Raw genomic sequence first — 16666 nt, forward strand, 5'->3', positions numbered from 1 at the left:
TTCCCATTCCTATGCCCACAGATGTGTATATGTGTGGTGAGTATGCATAACTGAGCTCGCCTGAACTGAGAACCATGTGTTTTGATAGATGCCTACAAAGACAAAGAAGCATAGTTCCTGACCTCGAAACTCTGTCTGTAGCTCACATGAGAAGCCTCCAAACAATCAGGTCTCCCTCCAGTCTCAGTTCTGTGAGTCATTGAGATAAATCCAATAAAACCATGGACAATTCCCGATGCCTGATAACTGGGCATCAGAGCAAATTATAATATCTGTATTAGCAGTGATCACATGTTTAACACAGTGTGGGCTGTATAGTAGGTGAATGGTCCTTTAAAGAGGAAGTAGAATCTAGATATATTCTACCAAAACCATCCTTCTTGTAGATACAAACAGGCTGAAACAATCTGAAGCTGTCACTCACATAAAAAGCTTTTCTTAGGCTAAAAATGGAAGTGGCCAGCATGGGAATTTCTAATGGGCTAGGGAAATGTTGTATCTTCCAAGTCTGCTTTTAGATCAATAAATGCATCTTAGCCTTGAACTTTCTCCTAGCAACTGATGTCTCTGAGTAAGTATCTCATGGGGAACCTGAGACAACAGCTGGGATTCTTAGGAAATGGCTCATGAGGACAATAAAGTATTTCCCAGCTTTCTGGTCAACAACCCTTGGCCATCATCAGCCCCTTGGCAGTCTGAGTTCCATATGTTTGCTTCCTTATTCTGAAGGCAATTTGGAGGTGAGGAAGTAGGGATGCAGGCAGTCTTCTAGGTTGGCATGTGGATGAGGTGACAGGAAAATTTTAGCAGCCCGTGGGTGGGTGTGCGGGGAGCAGGTGGCATGGAGAAGGGAGTGACTGTCAGGATTCGGTGGCATTTGGGGGCGGGTATAGGCAGGCACAAAAAAAGAGTCAGGGATTCTAAAAACACTTCGGTATTCTCGTCACGAGAAATGTAATCCAGGGTTTCTGACATTCTAAAGCACAGTGTTTAATTTGTCACTCTGAGCAGAGTTAGAGGAAAAGAACCCCAAGAGTTAAAAATAATAGGAGCAAGTAACCTATTTACATAGTGTATTAGCAAAACCTGCATGATGGTTTGAATTTTGAAGCAATGCTTTGGCAGGTCAACAGTGGGCTTTTTATGTTCCTATCTTCTTGGGAAGGAAACAATTTTCACCCCATCATTGCTGTTGTGGGGCGGTTTGTGAGACCTTGGCTGCCTCAGTTAAAATAAAGTGGTTCAGTGTTGATATGAGCCACATCACCAACCTTTAGCCGTTGGCCTCATGTGGCATCTATGTTCTGAACCAGTCCAGAAGTGTTCATCTCTTAACAAATTTGGGCTGTCTCCCGTGGTAGAAGATCTTCTGTTGGTGATGGGACAACGTGGTTCCAGTCTCTTCTGGGACATGGAAAGAATCCATTTTTATTCCATTCTCAGTTGAACAAACAAAATATTAACTTCTCCACTCCTACTTTCCAAAAAGACACTCTAGAAATCTTCAGGAAAGAAGGTTAAACAAGAGAGAAATGGAAAGCCTCGATACATGGACAACAATGTCATGACAAAGAGAGTTCTAAAAATGAATAGTCAGTCTCTTTTTCAGATAGGCTGTCAATAAGCTGTGATCACATGTAAGCCCTGTCACATCAGAACCATAAAAAGGACATATTCAAACCTTTGGGCAACTGGTTTTTCAGAATTCATGATAATGTTTAAAAATAAGAATATCCTTCGAATGGTCCCATCACTTTAAAGACATAACAGAACTTACATACTTTACAAGTTCAAGTTGAAATATTGTACATTTGTAAGCTTGCGTTGAAATAGGAAATGTGAAAGTCGCTCAGTCATGTCCGACGCTCTGTGACCCCATGTACTATACAATCCATGGAATTCTCCAAGCCAGAAATACTGGAGTGGGTAGCTTTCCCTTCTCTAGGGGATCTTCCTAACCCAGGGATTGAGCCCAGGTCTTCCACATTGCAGGCGGATTCTTTACCAGCTGAGCCACAAGGGAAGCCAGAAATAGGAAAAGTGAGGATTTAAAATAGGTGTTTAGGGACTTCCTGGCAGTCCAGTAATTAAGATTTTTGCCTCCCAATGTAGGGGCTGCTGGTTTAATCCTTTGTCAGGGAGCTAAGACCCCACAGGATAAAAAACCAAAGCATAAAACAGAAGCAATATTGTAACACATCTGATAAAGATGTATTATTGGATGTTTTTTTTAAAAAGATGTGTTATTTTAAAAATAGAAAATAAAGTAAAATAGGTGTTGGCTTGCATGTGTATGAGTCAGGGTTCTGGAAGGGGAGAGAGTAGAGGTTGGGTGTGGGCAAGTCAACAGTCATGGTGCAGCCATGCTAGCAGGCGCCAAGCTGCGTATTTTGCTCTTCAAAGGAACAGCATTCAGATTGCAAGCGCTTTGGAAAGAGGAGGGCACCTCTCACTGCTCTGGGTTTTTCAGGATCCTCCTGGGAGTGAGGTGTACGTAGGGCTCTGACATCATTTGTGTTGGGGTTTCTTCAAGTTCCCGTAGTGCGGTGTTTCCCTGTTGCCTGGAGCTGGCTGGGCTGTAACAGAATTCTTATGCAATGACTGTTTAAAGCAGTAGCTGTCTCTTGGGTGTCTCTTAGTGTATTTACAGTTTAAAAACTTGAAATAACGGTTTCTTTTAATTATCAGTGGAATTCTAAAAATAAATGGAAATAGCATTTCACCGAGGCTTCAACATACAAATCAACTTGCTTTGACTTTTCCTAACAGTTTAAATGTGGTTTAGCAAAGTTCTTTTGTTTGCCATAATTTCTGTTCCAGAGATCACTGTTCAGGACATGCTTTCCAACAGGAAGAAACACCAATACATTTTAGAAGTAACAGTGTGCCTTAGCCACATGCATATTTTGAATAATATCTATTGTGAAACATGACGCTCTTAACAGTATATGTCATTTAGAAATCAATTTAATTATTCTTAACATGTTTTCCATCAATGAAGAGCAAAAACTAATATAAGGCACAATTCTCTTCATCTTGCAAATTCAGAGAGAAAATGTTAATTTTTTCCCTTAAAGTAGATCTTCCTTTTTACTTGATGTTCATTTTGACAGTATGAAAAAAACTGCAGGTTGTTTGGTCAAATGTTAACATATTGATGTTTCCACACGATTCAAATGATCTCTGGTATTCAGCAGAGATGATGGCTTCATCTGCAAGTCAGCCACAGTGCTGAAATACGGAAACACTACTCTCCCACTCAGATAAAGACCCCCTTTCCTAAGTGCCCCCACAGGGCTCCTTCCTCCCAAGCACTGGGACCATCTGTGAAGCAGCCTCTCAAGGAGTTTAGGATGACTTATCTTTGAATCAGGCACTCTAAGCGGTTTTGTGATTTCAGCAGAGTCATTAGTTTACATTTTTAGTATATATTAAAAATCTTAATGGATTATGATTAACCTCAATAGCCCAAATGAGATTTTAACTCAATGTGTTTTTTTTGGTCAAACGATTTGTCTAATATAAGTACAATGGTTCAAAGCATTCACAGCACTTTCAAAGACTGGTATAACTAGGACAACTTTCTTCAGGAGGCAGACCTGATGGACCCACTAATAAGGAAAGAAAAAGAAATAGTGGCCTCATACAATTACCATCATATTTCCCCTTCATGTTTCTGCCATTCACTTTTGCATTACAAAAGAATATATGCCAAGATCGGTCACTTTATATTCACAGAGATTGCAAATGTGTGTTGCACACAGCACATCGCTTTGAATGCAACATGGGGAGTGTTTCAAAGTAGTATTTTGGACTTTTCTGCTGAAAGGTTCTGTGAAAGGGGATAGAAGGCACTTAATATCCATGCAGTTCAGCTTTTCATCTGCAAGATGAAGAGGGGAACTAGGTTGTCTCTGCAGCTCTGTGAGCTGTGTTCCCTTCCCATGTTTCCCCTTGCACGTGATTGTTCCACTGGAACACGAGTGACGAGCGGTGCTGGCTTACCGTTTCCAACCATCTGTTATTTGGAGCAAAGTGAGAGCAGTAACAGGACTTAATCAAGAATAGACTTTTCCGGGCAACAAGACAATAGCATGGTGTTAGGATATGCTTGTCTACATTTTAAATCCTTGTGTCCAGGCCAATGCCCATGTCATACAGATACAATGTACTCAGCCCTGAGAGGTATGTCTGGAGGCAAGTTAGAACATTTCTTGAACTAAAATGTAGAGCTCTCAGCTAGTATATTTGGGGAAAATAGATAAAATTTTAAAATAGGGTTTGTACTTTTTCATTTATTATTATTATTATTATATGAAGTGAAATGGGCTTGCCAGATGGCACTAGTTGTAAAGAACCTGGCTGTGAGTACAGGAGACAAAAGCGAGATGGGTTCAATCCCTGGGTTAGGAAGATCCTCTGGAGAAGGGAATGGCAATCCACTCCAATATTCTTGCCTGGAGAATCCCAGGGACAGAGAGGCCTGGTGGGCATCAGTCCATGGGATCGCAAACAGTTAGACACGAGTGAAGTGTTTGATTCATATTCAGTTCACATGTTGTGACTTAGCAGCAGCTATGAAGTGAAATAGTGAAAGTAAATTTTGTAGCCTTACATTATACCCAAATGTTGCCTTATATTATATTTTGTCTTTCTATAGTTACAGTGTTTCTGTGTATCATAAAAACACCCTTTCTAAATGAGCCTATTTTAAGATAATGAAGTGAAGTCCCTCAGTCCGACTCTTTGCGACCCCATGGACTGTAGCCTACCAGGCTCCTCAGTCCATGGAATTTTCCAGGCAAGAGAGTACTGGAGTGGGTTGCCATTTCCTTCTCCAGGGGATCTTCCCAACCCAGGGATTGAACCCAGGTCTTCCGCACTGCAGGCAGACGCTTTACCGTCTGAGCCACCAGGGAAGCCCATTTTAAGACAATAGCATATACAATGACCTCCCAGGCAGTGCTAGTGGTAAAGACTGCCTGGTAGTGCAGGAGACGTAAATGACGAGGGTTCAATCCCCGGATCAGGAAGAGCCCCTGGAGGAGAACATGGCAACCCACTCCAGTATTCTTGCCTGGTGAATCCCATGGACAGAGGAGCCTGGAGGGCTACAGTCCAGGGGTCACACAGAGTCAGGCATGACTGAAGTGCCTTGGCACACATGCATACAACATATACAATATTCTTATTAGTTGCATTAAAATTTTACTACATTCTCATCCTAGCAATCCAGATCAGACACTGTGTAAAGTTAAACAGTCTTAACACAGTAGAAAGCTGTCAACCTTGACTGATCTCCGCTGCACATGCCCAGTAGTTTGGACAAGAAACCTTGCTAACAGGAGCTGCCCTCTGATGGATAAAGCCTCTGTCATATGTGTTTTTCAAAAGTATCATTTCAGTAGTTGTGCTCTAAGGTTCAGATGAGCATCTTCTCATCTTCTAATTTTATATATAAAGTGTTTTTTTTTAGTTTAAATTTATTTATTTTAATTAGAGGCTAATTACTTTACAATATTGTATTGGTTTTGCCATACATCAACATGAATCTGCCACGGGTGTACACGTGTTCCCAATCCTGAACCCTCCCTCCCACCTCCCTCCCCATATCATCCCTTTTTTAAAATCTAGGTAAATAAAAGAAAAAAATTTAAAAATCATTCCTTATTTTACCACCCACATGTAAGTCAAGACTATACAAAGTTTTATTTTTTTTATGTCAATAAGCATTCTTTTGCCACATTATAGTTAATATTTGGAGGGTATGCTACCATACAGGTGTGTTATAATTTACTTCAATAATCTTTTATCTACAGGCACTTAAGTTGTCTCCTCTTTACCCAACATATTAGCAGTGCCCTATAAAACACTCTGGTGCATCTTCTGTATGCTGCATTTTTCCTTCCTTAATTGAGGTGAGCATGCTACGCTGAGAAATTTCAGACAAGTAGCAATGTACTCTAGTGTATACCTCAAAGAATATTTCTAATGCAGCTGCCTTTCCCTTTCCTGTTACTAAGGTTCTTTACATATAACACACAGTAAACTACTGAAAGATGGGTTCACGCGACTTCTCCAAGTGGCATTTGATGGCCAGGTGGATATAGAGGCAGGGCTAAAGAAGCAAAGCAGAAAAGCTGATGTTAGTCTTCATATTCAATTCACATGTTGTCTGAAGCTTTCTTCTTAGGGGATTCCTGTTTATTAAAACTGTACTATTCTTGAGTATTTTGAACATTAAAAGAACATTGTTTTTTCAACTCAATCTCATAGATTGCCCTGTGAACCAAGTATTTTAGGCCATCATTTTATATCTTATGCTAACACCAGTTTGGGAAATCATGTCCACCCATTTTTATTTTACCACATACTGCATGTTAAGAACCATAATTATAATGGGAAAAGGAAAGGCATCTCTATTAGAAATATCTTTGAGATATACTAGATTGGGCTGTTATTTATCTGTAATTTCTAAACACAACATGTGAACCTCTATTGAGAAATAAGGAAGAAAAAAATGCAGCATACAGAGTGTTTTATGAAGCACTGTTAATCATTTGAAAAATTTGGAGACAACTTGAGTGTTCCAACTATCAGAAATCACCCGAAAGCAAGCTTTAGACAGGACTTGAATTGAATGTGACTTTCCTTCGTAGCTTTTTTAGCTCTTACACTACTCCCACTTGGTACTAATTATATTTTTTGCCATGCTTCAGTTTTTCTTAGAGTCGTGCTATATAATGCCATAGTCATGGAACATACTCACACTCACACACAGTCACAGACTTGCAAGATTATTTGCATCACTGATATTATGAATGTAAAATAAGAAGTTCCTGAAAAGGCAAGTTCCGCTCTGCCAAAATTATTATTAAAAAAAAAAAAATAAGGAAAAGGATAAAGAAATAGAACTGTTCATAGTTGTCATTTTTATCTTTCTACCTTAAAATCTAGGGGGAAAATCTTTAAAAACAATCAATTGCTATCCATTGATGTTTTTCATTCACTCAGGTTCTGGCAGAAAGTCCTTGATCATCAGTGAGCATGTAGAAAGTTCAGCATTAAAATTGGGTGGGATCACACAATATAATTGTATGCCTAAATCATTTATTAATTATTTTTCTTTTTTCTTTTTAAGGATATAGTCTGTTGCAAACTTTTGGTTTAACTCTAAAATTCTGTCTATTCCTTTGAGATTATTCAATTTAGCAATGAAACTGTCAAATATAATCTGATACTGTTTTAGAAAATTGTAAGGTACTTTTTACCAGATTTTCCACTTTTCTGTTGATGTACAATGTTTCATTTATTTATGTGATTATTTCTTCCAATTTTAGCATTAAATAGAGTTATAACTCAGGAATCTGTTTCACAAGTTTAATGAATAAAATTCCAAAATTTTATTATAATTTATATGTACATTTATGAAGGAAAATGCAATTAGATATAAAAATAAAAGTAAAAATATCCACTATATAGTCAAAACTCAATAACCTTGGTGCATATATTTTGGTATGTTATGCTCCAGATTTGTATATACATTTTGTTTTTAAGATTTTTTTCACATAACAATGTGTCATTTTAATACATTATTAATTAATCTGTTATAAAAAACACTTACTAAAATCTGCAGCTCTCTGACATAATAATACACAAAAATAATTATGTCTTATAGAGTAGGTCCTTGTTTTATAAAACATAATTATTTTTTAGGGTTAAGAATAGACATATGTATATATATATAACTGAATCAATTTGTTGTACACCTGAAACTAACACAACATTACTAATCAGCGATGCTTTTGCTCTGTTCTGTCTGACTCTCCATGATTCCATGGACTGCAACACGCCAGGCTTCCCTGACCTTCACTATCTCCTGGAGCTTGCTCAAACTTATGTCCATTAGTCAGTGATGCCATCCAACCATCTTATCCTCTGTCACCCCCTTCTCCCCCTGCCCTCAATCTTTCCCAGAATCAGGGTCTTTTCCAATGAGTTGGCTCTTCACATCAGGAGGCTAAAGTATGGGAGTTTCAGCTTCAGCATCAGTCCTTCCAAAGAGTATTTAGGGCTGATCTTCTTTAGGACTGACTGGTTTGATGGCCTTGCTATCCAAGACACTCTCAAGAGTCTTCTCCACCACCACAATTTAAAAGCATTAATCCTTTGGTGCTCAGCCTTCATTATGGTCTAAATTTCACATCCATACATGACTACTGGAAAACCCATAGCTTTCACTATAAGGACCTTTGTTGGCAAAGTGATGTATCTGATTTTTAATACCCTGTCTAGGTTTGTCATAGCTTTTCTCCCAAGAAAGAAGCATCTTTTAATTTCATGGCTGCAGTAACCATCTGCAGTGATTTTAGAACCCAAGAAAATTAAGTCTGTCACTGTTTCCAGTTCTCTCCCATCCATTTACCGTGAAGTGATAGGACCAGATGCCATGATCTTCATTTCTTTGAAAGTTGAGTTTTAAGAGCTTTTTCACTCTCCTCTCTCACCTTCATCAAAAGGTGCTTTAGTTCCTCTTTCCCTTCTGTCATTAGGGTCGTGTCATCTGCATATCTGAGATTGTTGGTATTTCTCCCAGCAATCTTGATTCCAGCTTGTGAGGCATGCAGACTGACATTTCACATGATATACTCTTCATGTAAGTTAAATAAGCCGGGTGACAATATACAGCCTTGACATACTCCTTTTCCAATTTTGAACCAGTCTGTTGTTACATATTCAGTTCTAACTGTTGCTTCTTTACCTTCATACAGGTTTCTCAGGAGGCAGGTAAGGTGGTCTGATATTCCTATCTCTTTAAGAATTTTCCTCAGTTAGTTGTGATCCACACAGTCAAAGGCTTTATTATAGTCAATGAAGCAGAAGTAGATGTTTTTCTGGAATTCCCTTGCTTTATCTATGGTACAATAAGTTCAGTTCAGTTCAGTCACTCAGTCATGTCCAACTCTTTGTGACCTCATCGACTGCACCACACCAGGCCTCTCTGTCCATCACCAACTCATGGTACAATGGATGTTAGCAATTTGCTCTCTGCTTCCTCTGCCTTTTCTAAATCCAACTTGTTCATCTGGAAATTCTTGGTTCACATACTGTTGAAGCCTAGCTTGAAGGATTTTGAGCATTACCTTGCTAGCATGTGAAATGAGTGAAATCGTGACATTGCTTGAACATTCTCTGGCATTGCCCTTCTTTGGAATTGGAGTGAAAACTGACCTTTTCCAGTCCTGTGGTCACTGCTGAGTTTTCCAAATTTGCTGGCATATAGAGTATAGCACTTTAACAGCATCATCTCTTGGGATCAGAAATAGTTCAGCTGCAATTCCATCACCTTCACTAGCTTTGTTGTTAGTAATTCTTCCAAAGGCCCACTTGACTTCACATCGTGAATGTCTGACTCTAGGTGAGTGGCTACACCCTCATGGTTATCCATGTCATTAAGTCCTTTTTTTGTTCAATTCTTCTGTGTATTCCTGCCACCTCTTTTTAATATCTTCTGCTTCTGTTAGGTCCGTACCATTTCTGTCCTTTATTGTGCCCATCTTTGCATGAGATGTTCCCTTGGTATCTCTAATTTTCTTGAGATCTCTAGTCTTTCCCATTCCATTGTTTTCCTCTATTTCTTTGCATTGTCCACTTAGGAAATCTTTCTTATCTCTCCTTGCTCTTCTTTGGAACTCTGCATTCAGATGGGTATATCTTTCCTTTTCTCCTTTGCCTTTCCCTTCTTTTCTTTTCTCAGCTGTTTGTTAAGACCTCTTCAGGCAGCCATTTTGCCTTTTTTCGATTCTTTTTCTTGGGAAAGGCCTTGGTCAGTGTCTCCTGTACAGTGTTACAAATTTCTGTCCATAGTTCTTCAGGCACTCTACCCAGTCTAATCCTTTGGATCTATTTGTCACTTCCATTGTATAATCGTAAGGGATTTGATTTAGGTCATACCTTAATGGCCTAGTGATTTTCCCTATGTTCTTCAATTTAAGTCTGAATTTTATAATAAGGAGCTCATAATCTGAGCTGCAGTACCCAGACTTCTTTTTTCCAACTGTATAGAGCTTCTCCATATTCAGCTGCAAAGAATATAATCAATCTGATTTCATTATTGACCATCTTGTGATGCTCATGTATAGAGCCGTCTTTTTTGTTTTGGGAGGAGGGTATTTGCTATGAGCTGTGAATTCTCTTGGCAAAACTTTGTTAGCCTTTGCCCTGCTTCATTTTGTACTCCAAGGCCAAGCTTGACTGTGACTCCAGTTGTCTCTTGAGTTCCTACTTTTGTACCTGAGTCCCCTGTGATGAAAAGGACATCTTTTGGGGTGCTTTTTCTAGAAAGTCTTGTAGGTCTTCATAGAACAGTTCAACTTCATCTTCTCCGGCATTAGTGTTTGGGGCACAGACTTGGATTACTGTGATGTTGAATGGTTTGCCTTGGAAACGAACCAAGATCATTCTGTTGTTTTTCAGATTGCACCCAAGTACTGCATTTCAGACTCTTTTGTCAACTATGAGGACTACTCCATTTCTGCTAAGGCATTCTTGCCTCCAATAATAGAAATAATGATCATATGAATTAAATTTGCCCATTCCTGTCTGTTTTAGTTCACCAATTTCTATATCTATGGCTGATCCATGTTTAAGTTTGATAGAAAACAACAGAATTCTATAAAGCAATTATCCTTCAATAAAAAATAAATAAATTTATTTTTTTTCTTAGATTTTTATTTTTAAAAAATAAATTAATTTAAAACATGTCAATGTTCACTCTTTCCATCTCCTATTTGACCACTTCCAGTTTGCCTTGATTCATGAACCTAACATTACAGGTTTCTATGCAATATTGTTTTTCGTAGCACGGGCTCAGCCTCTGTAATTTTTCTGAAGCTATTTCTCCTCTCTTTTCCAGTAGCATGGTGGATACCTACTGACCTGAGAGGTTCATCTTTCAGTGTCATATCCTTTTGCCTTTCCATACTATTCATGCAGTTTGTAAGGTGAGAATGCTGATGGGGTTTGCCACTCCCTTCTCCAGTGGACCACATTCTGTCAGAACCCTGCACCATTGCCAGTCTGTCTTGGGTCACTCTATGTGGCATGACTCATAGTTTCATTGAGTTACACAAGTCTGTTATAATTTTGGTTACTTTTCCGTGATTGTGGTTTCCATTCTGTCTGTTCTCTGATGGATGAGGATAAGAGGACTGTGGGAGCTTCCTGATGGGAGGGACTGGCTGTGGGGGAAACTGGGTCTTGTTCTGATGGGAGGAGAGGGGCTGTGCTCAGTAAATCTTTCCAGTTTTCTGCTGATGAATGAGGTTGTGCTCCCTCAAAGTAGTTTGGCCAGAGGCAGCCTAGTCCTGGGGTCTTGTATTCTTTACAGAAGGGCTATAGTGTCGTCTTAGGCCTAATGGTGACCTCCTCCAAGAGGACTTATGCCAACATGCCTCACCTCCCAGGAATGCTGCTTCCCATGCCCCTGACCCCATGGCAGGCCTCTGTGGAACCACGCCTCCGTGAGAGACTCCCAAACACTCACAGGCAAGTCTGGCTCAGTCTCTTATGGGGTCTCTGCCCCTTTCTATCAGCTATACCCCATTATAAAATGTAAAGTTTAAAAAATTACTAGCATAAAAATAATTACATGTTGTCTTTAAATTATTCTGGGGAACTTTTCAAAGGTGCCAAGGTAATTCATTGATAATCAATAGTGCTAAAACAGCTGGAAATAGAAATGCAAATTTAAAAAAAAAAACATTTAGACCTTTAACTCATACCATATACAAAAATATGTCAAAACAGATCAGACTTAAGTATAAATTATTAGAAGAAAACATAGGAGACTGTTTTCTTTCTAAGAAAATTACTACTGCTCCTATGAAAGCAAAAGAAACTATTTTGGTTCACAGATAAGTGGTTTGATATTTGGACTAATAGTGACTAATCAGTGACCACGTATGTCTTGAAATCTCAGAAAGGTGTTGAATTCCAGGGACCAGCCTGTGGTATGAACCTTAATCTCAAGCTCTGAGTTTACGTAACCATCAGGTCTGTTTAGAAAGTGTTCCAGTTGGTGTCCTCATCCACTTTTGTAAGTCTTGAGTCAGAGAGTGGCGTGGGGGCGAAATGATGTACAAGTTTTATTGTTGGGGGGATGCTGACATGGAGGAAACTTGACCATGTTTAGACACTAGAATCCATAGTTCTGGAAAATTTTGAGGCTACAAAGTAGGAGGACAGCTGGTGAACTAGCGTTTCTGAGGATGCTGCAGGGTTTCCAAGTCTATTCAGAGAGATCACCCTGGATTAGAAAGAAGTTATCATTACTGAAGTGAGAGGGAAGGATGGGAACAGGAATAGGAATATTTACCAACAGGTCAGAAGGACTCTGAGGGGAAGCCTACCCAATTGTGTTTACTTGTATTTTCATTTGCTACTTTTAAGCAAGATGATGTGCTATAAATTAGGATTTGGAGACACATGCCAAATGGTTTAGGATGGTTTAGAAAAATCATACTGAGAACTGAAATTTTAGATTCCATTCTTCCAAACAAGGAGTTCTGAGAGAAATAGACTTTTGTAGAATGTTTGCTTCAAATATTCATTTCAAGGCCAATAGATCATATAAAGTAGACACTTAACACCATTTTAACAATTTCTACTGTGATAGTTAACTTCCCTCATCTTTTACTATAAGCTATTATATTCTGTCCTCCTGTGACCTGAGTCTTTGCATAAAACAGATACTTTTTAAAATAGACTTAGACTTAGGAAATAAATTTTGAAGTCATCTGACTTGGGAAAGTAAATAGTATTTATATCAATTAGTCAAATACTTCTGTCCTTTACAGGAAGATTAAAATATATAATTACCCCCAAAAATCTGTGTTTATGGCATAAAATGATATGCTTTGTAATTGGAAGTGATCTGTGTAAAGAAACAGTAGATTTTTTTAATAACAACTTCAAAATTCTCCTTTTAGCTGCTATGAATTATTTGTGTGACCCTGAAAACTGCAGAAATTGATTTTTTCTTGCACTCCTCACTGCAGGGGATTCTTTGAATGAGCTCATCAGACTTTACTTATTAGAGTTTTACCTCTTAGAAGCAGCACTGTGACACTCGACTCAACAATTAAATTCAAATGCAAACCATGGAATTTTCTGTTTCACAATTTCTTTGGTGACCTGGTAAATACTACAGAGGAGGAATTCTGTGGTGAAGTAAATCTAGAAATGATGACCATGTAAGATGTTGCTGGGCTACCATATTTTAATTCCCAGTGAACAGCCTTAGGCTGTTTGCTAACCTGCCTGAATTAAATGCTTTGTAATCCCAGATTTAAAGAGATGGACATAATTACAAGAGACAAGAGGCTAATGGAACAACAACAAAACTACTTTCAAAAAGTTTACCTGCCACCTCTGTAAGCTACGGAGGTGACTTTACAGCTTCTCTGAGGTAGGTAGCAATGCAGAACTAAAGGAAGTACAAACTCAATCCAAATCCTCCTCCCATAAAATTCACATTCAGCCTCTAAAAGAAACATGGTATATTAATCATATGGTTGTATTGGGTGGCTTTCAACATTATCTTCCTAATCAGGAAGTCTTAGTTAAATCTGTGTTCTTTTATGTGGGTTATACTTTAAAAATCAGTTACATACTGATTGGAACTATTATTCAAAACTTTCAGTTTATTGGGCAGTTATTTTTGAATTGTTTCCCATTTCCATCATCCCGTGTTGTCAGCAAATCGTAGTGGATTCAAACCAAATACTACTGCTAGTGAAACAAGTTATCCCTTCAACAACTATGAGAGGTTGCCACTCTTCAAGGTTTTGGGAATACAGACTGAATAAAACTAGCAAAGATGCCTCCCTCGTGGAGTTTATATTACATTGGGAAGAGACAGAAAATAAAATAAACAAGCAAATTTTATATTATATTCAGTTCAGTTCATCAGTTCAGTTCAGTCACTCAGTCATGTCTGACTCTTTGCAACCCCATGAATTGCAGCATGCCAGGCCTCCTTGTCCATCACCAACTCCCGGAGTTCACTCAAAATCACGTCCATTGAGTTGGTGATGCCATCCAGCCACCTCATCCTCTGTCATCCCCTTCTCCTCCTGACCCCAATCCCTCCCAGCATCAGATAAATGACAAAGAAAGGAGAGAAGAGTCTCAAGAGAGACTCCTTGATCAGGGGTCTCAAGGGAGGGTGCATTTGCATATTCAGATAGCATGGGTATTCTCCTTTATCACTTCGCAGTGGGCCTCCCACAGGGCCATTGTACAATGGCCATTGTGGCCATTGTACCACGAGGCTGCCTCAGGGATAAAATGACATTCCAGCAAGGACTTAGAAAGGACACCAGAGTGAGGTAAGCAGAGAAGTAGGGGAAGATATGAAGCAGTGGTAGCAGTGGAAGCTCTCAGGCCAGGGTTTCCCCAGGGAATTCTCAGAGCAGTAAGGAGCCAACCTGGCTGGACAGGAGGACATGAGGAGGAAAGTGGCAAGGGTGAGGCCAGAACGTGACATTTTGTGGCTGTCCCTCCAACAGTCAACATGAACAATGCAGGCTCCACAGGTGGTTGCTGACTCCTGCATTATCACACTGCATGTAATTTGTAAAATTAGTGTTTTGTTTTCCTTTATGGAAAGGATGGCCTACTTTTCAGCAGTAAAGACAGAATGTTGAATGTAAAAGCATATATTTTAGAAAACAAGAAGAGAGTCATTACCCTATAAAAGCATGAAATCACTCAAAATACAATCTGAATTTTTGCCATTTATATTTAATACAGTGGCTTTACCTTAACCGTAGACTCATTATCATAGGCATGAGTTCTTCTTATCCTTTTCCAATGCCTCAGAGCCAAATCTGATTCTTGAAGCCAGACTAGATTTATGTTTTAGTGGAAGTTGACCAGTAAGTACAAGGTGTCAGTTGTCTGTAAAGGAGAGTGAGTCTGATGGGTGCCTTTTGATTGCAGTTCCCAAGAGCACCCAGCTGATCCATTGCATCACTTCTGCTTGAAAGAGAGCCTCCAGGATGACTTCAGGTCTCATTTATGACTTGACAGTGGGCTTTCCATTGGGTCATGGTTGATAGTCACCAGGAAGACTCCCCAGTCATTACTCAGAGCTTGGCATGTCAGTTACCTCTTCCTCCCTCAGCTTCCAGTCATCTCAGATCTGCTAGTCTCAAAGGTCTACAGAGATTATGATGAAGCCACTTCAAATCTCAAAATAGAAACTTCATTAAATTTTCTGTTTCAGAATATTTTCTTTCCAATATTAGCTTTAAGTGTGAGTTTTGGAGCCCTAGGGCTTTAGGAGTAAAATGTAAAAAAATAAACTGAGAAGAGGGGAAAGGATATATATTTTGGTGCTCACGGTACAAATTCTAGTAGAAACCAGGAGAGTAAGAAGGAGAAATGAGGTCTTTCAGAGATGAGTGGTATTAATCTAGCTTAAAATTTCTTTCAAAAAATTAAGGTTGCCTTACTCCCCAAATCTTTTAGTATTCCTTACAATAGGATATAATTCAGAGTTAGACTTATATTCTTAGCTTGAAGGGAAAAGAGTTATGTAAAATCTATATTTCCAAAATGTCACTGTTACAATACTTAAATGAAACTACTTTGGTGGGGGTATGGGGGTGGGTATTGTATGAATAAAAGGGATTCTGAAGAATGAAAGGAATTATCACTCTTTATGTTGGTCTTGAATATAACTGAATTGTTCCCTCTGGTCCTGCCTTCTGATCCTTGTGAAGTGAGGGAAGATTGGCCATTAAACTTTTGTCTGCCACCCTTTGGTTAAAATAGCATATTTGTTGAGACACCTAAAATCTGTGATGACCTGTCTACAGTGGTGAAAATATATGCATAGCATTAGGTATGGTAATGAATTTAAGTAGGAATGGTAGACAAAGGAGCACAAAATAAATATTAAAAATATCTTCACTTGCCATATTACAACAAGTTACTTTAGGTCAGGGTGTAAAAACCCAGGCCTGTACCAGGGAGTGGTTCAGAGGCCTTTGCATCCACAGTGAGAGGATTTCCCAATGAAACATGGGGTTCAGCCAATGTAGCCTCAGTGTTTCTGCTCAGCCCTTCTCCAAGCCCTGTTGTCCTTTAAAGATGCAGGGAAGATTTTCCTTTCAACAGGGACTGGCAGCACAGTGTGACCTCAGTGTTGCTTTCTCAAGAATTACATGATTCATTTTGTTTGACTATGTCTACAGAATGTAGAAACAAAATAAAAGGGATAATTAAAAGTTTGGGAAGGAACAAACTATATTTATAGTAGTAGGTAATAGTATCATAATGTAAGAACTGGGCCTGGTGGGTAAAGTGTTTCATCAACAGTCTGCTGGAAAAGAGGATTAAATATAAAAATGTTAATGAAAAAGGTTATTATCCTATCAAAAGTTATTTTCTTACCTTTAAATTTTAATTATGAGAAACAGATTGAGAAGAGGGAATATATTCAGGACTTTTGCCTGAGATTAAGCTTCTTGGTTCTCAGTGCAAGTAAAACACTGGAAGGAGGAATGTTAGCAGTCTGTATAAACCCAGCATAAATGACCTTCAAGCCCTTGATCTGCTGTCGGTGTCTTACCCTGGCTGTAGGCATGATCCAGGATGC

At 38.9% G+C, this 16666-nt stretch overlaps 1 protein-coding gene across 1 annotated transcript in view; it reads left to right on the forward strand.

Annotated features, from left to right (window-relative positions):
* The window catches only part of RIMS1 (regulating synaptic membrane exocytosis 1), a 599571-nt gene that overhangs the window by 185868 nt on the left and 397037 nt on the right, over window positions 1–16666 (forward strand). Inside the window, 1 exon segment of the mRNA XM_070376186.1 lies at window positions 3285–3326. Coding sequence (XP_070232287.1) covers window positions 3285–3326 — 42 coding nt within the window.

This window comes from Bos mutus, chromosome 9 (assembly GCF_027580195.1).
Source record: "Bos mutus isolate GX-2022 chromosome 9, NWIPB_WYAK_1.1, whole genome shotgun sequence".
NCBI lineage: Eukaryota > Metazoa > Chordata > Mammalia > Artiodactyla > Bovidae > Bos > Bos mutus.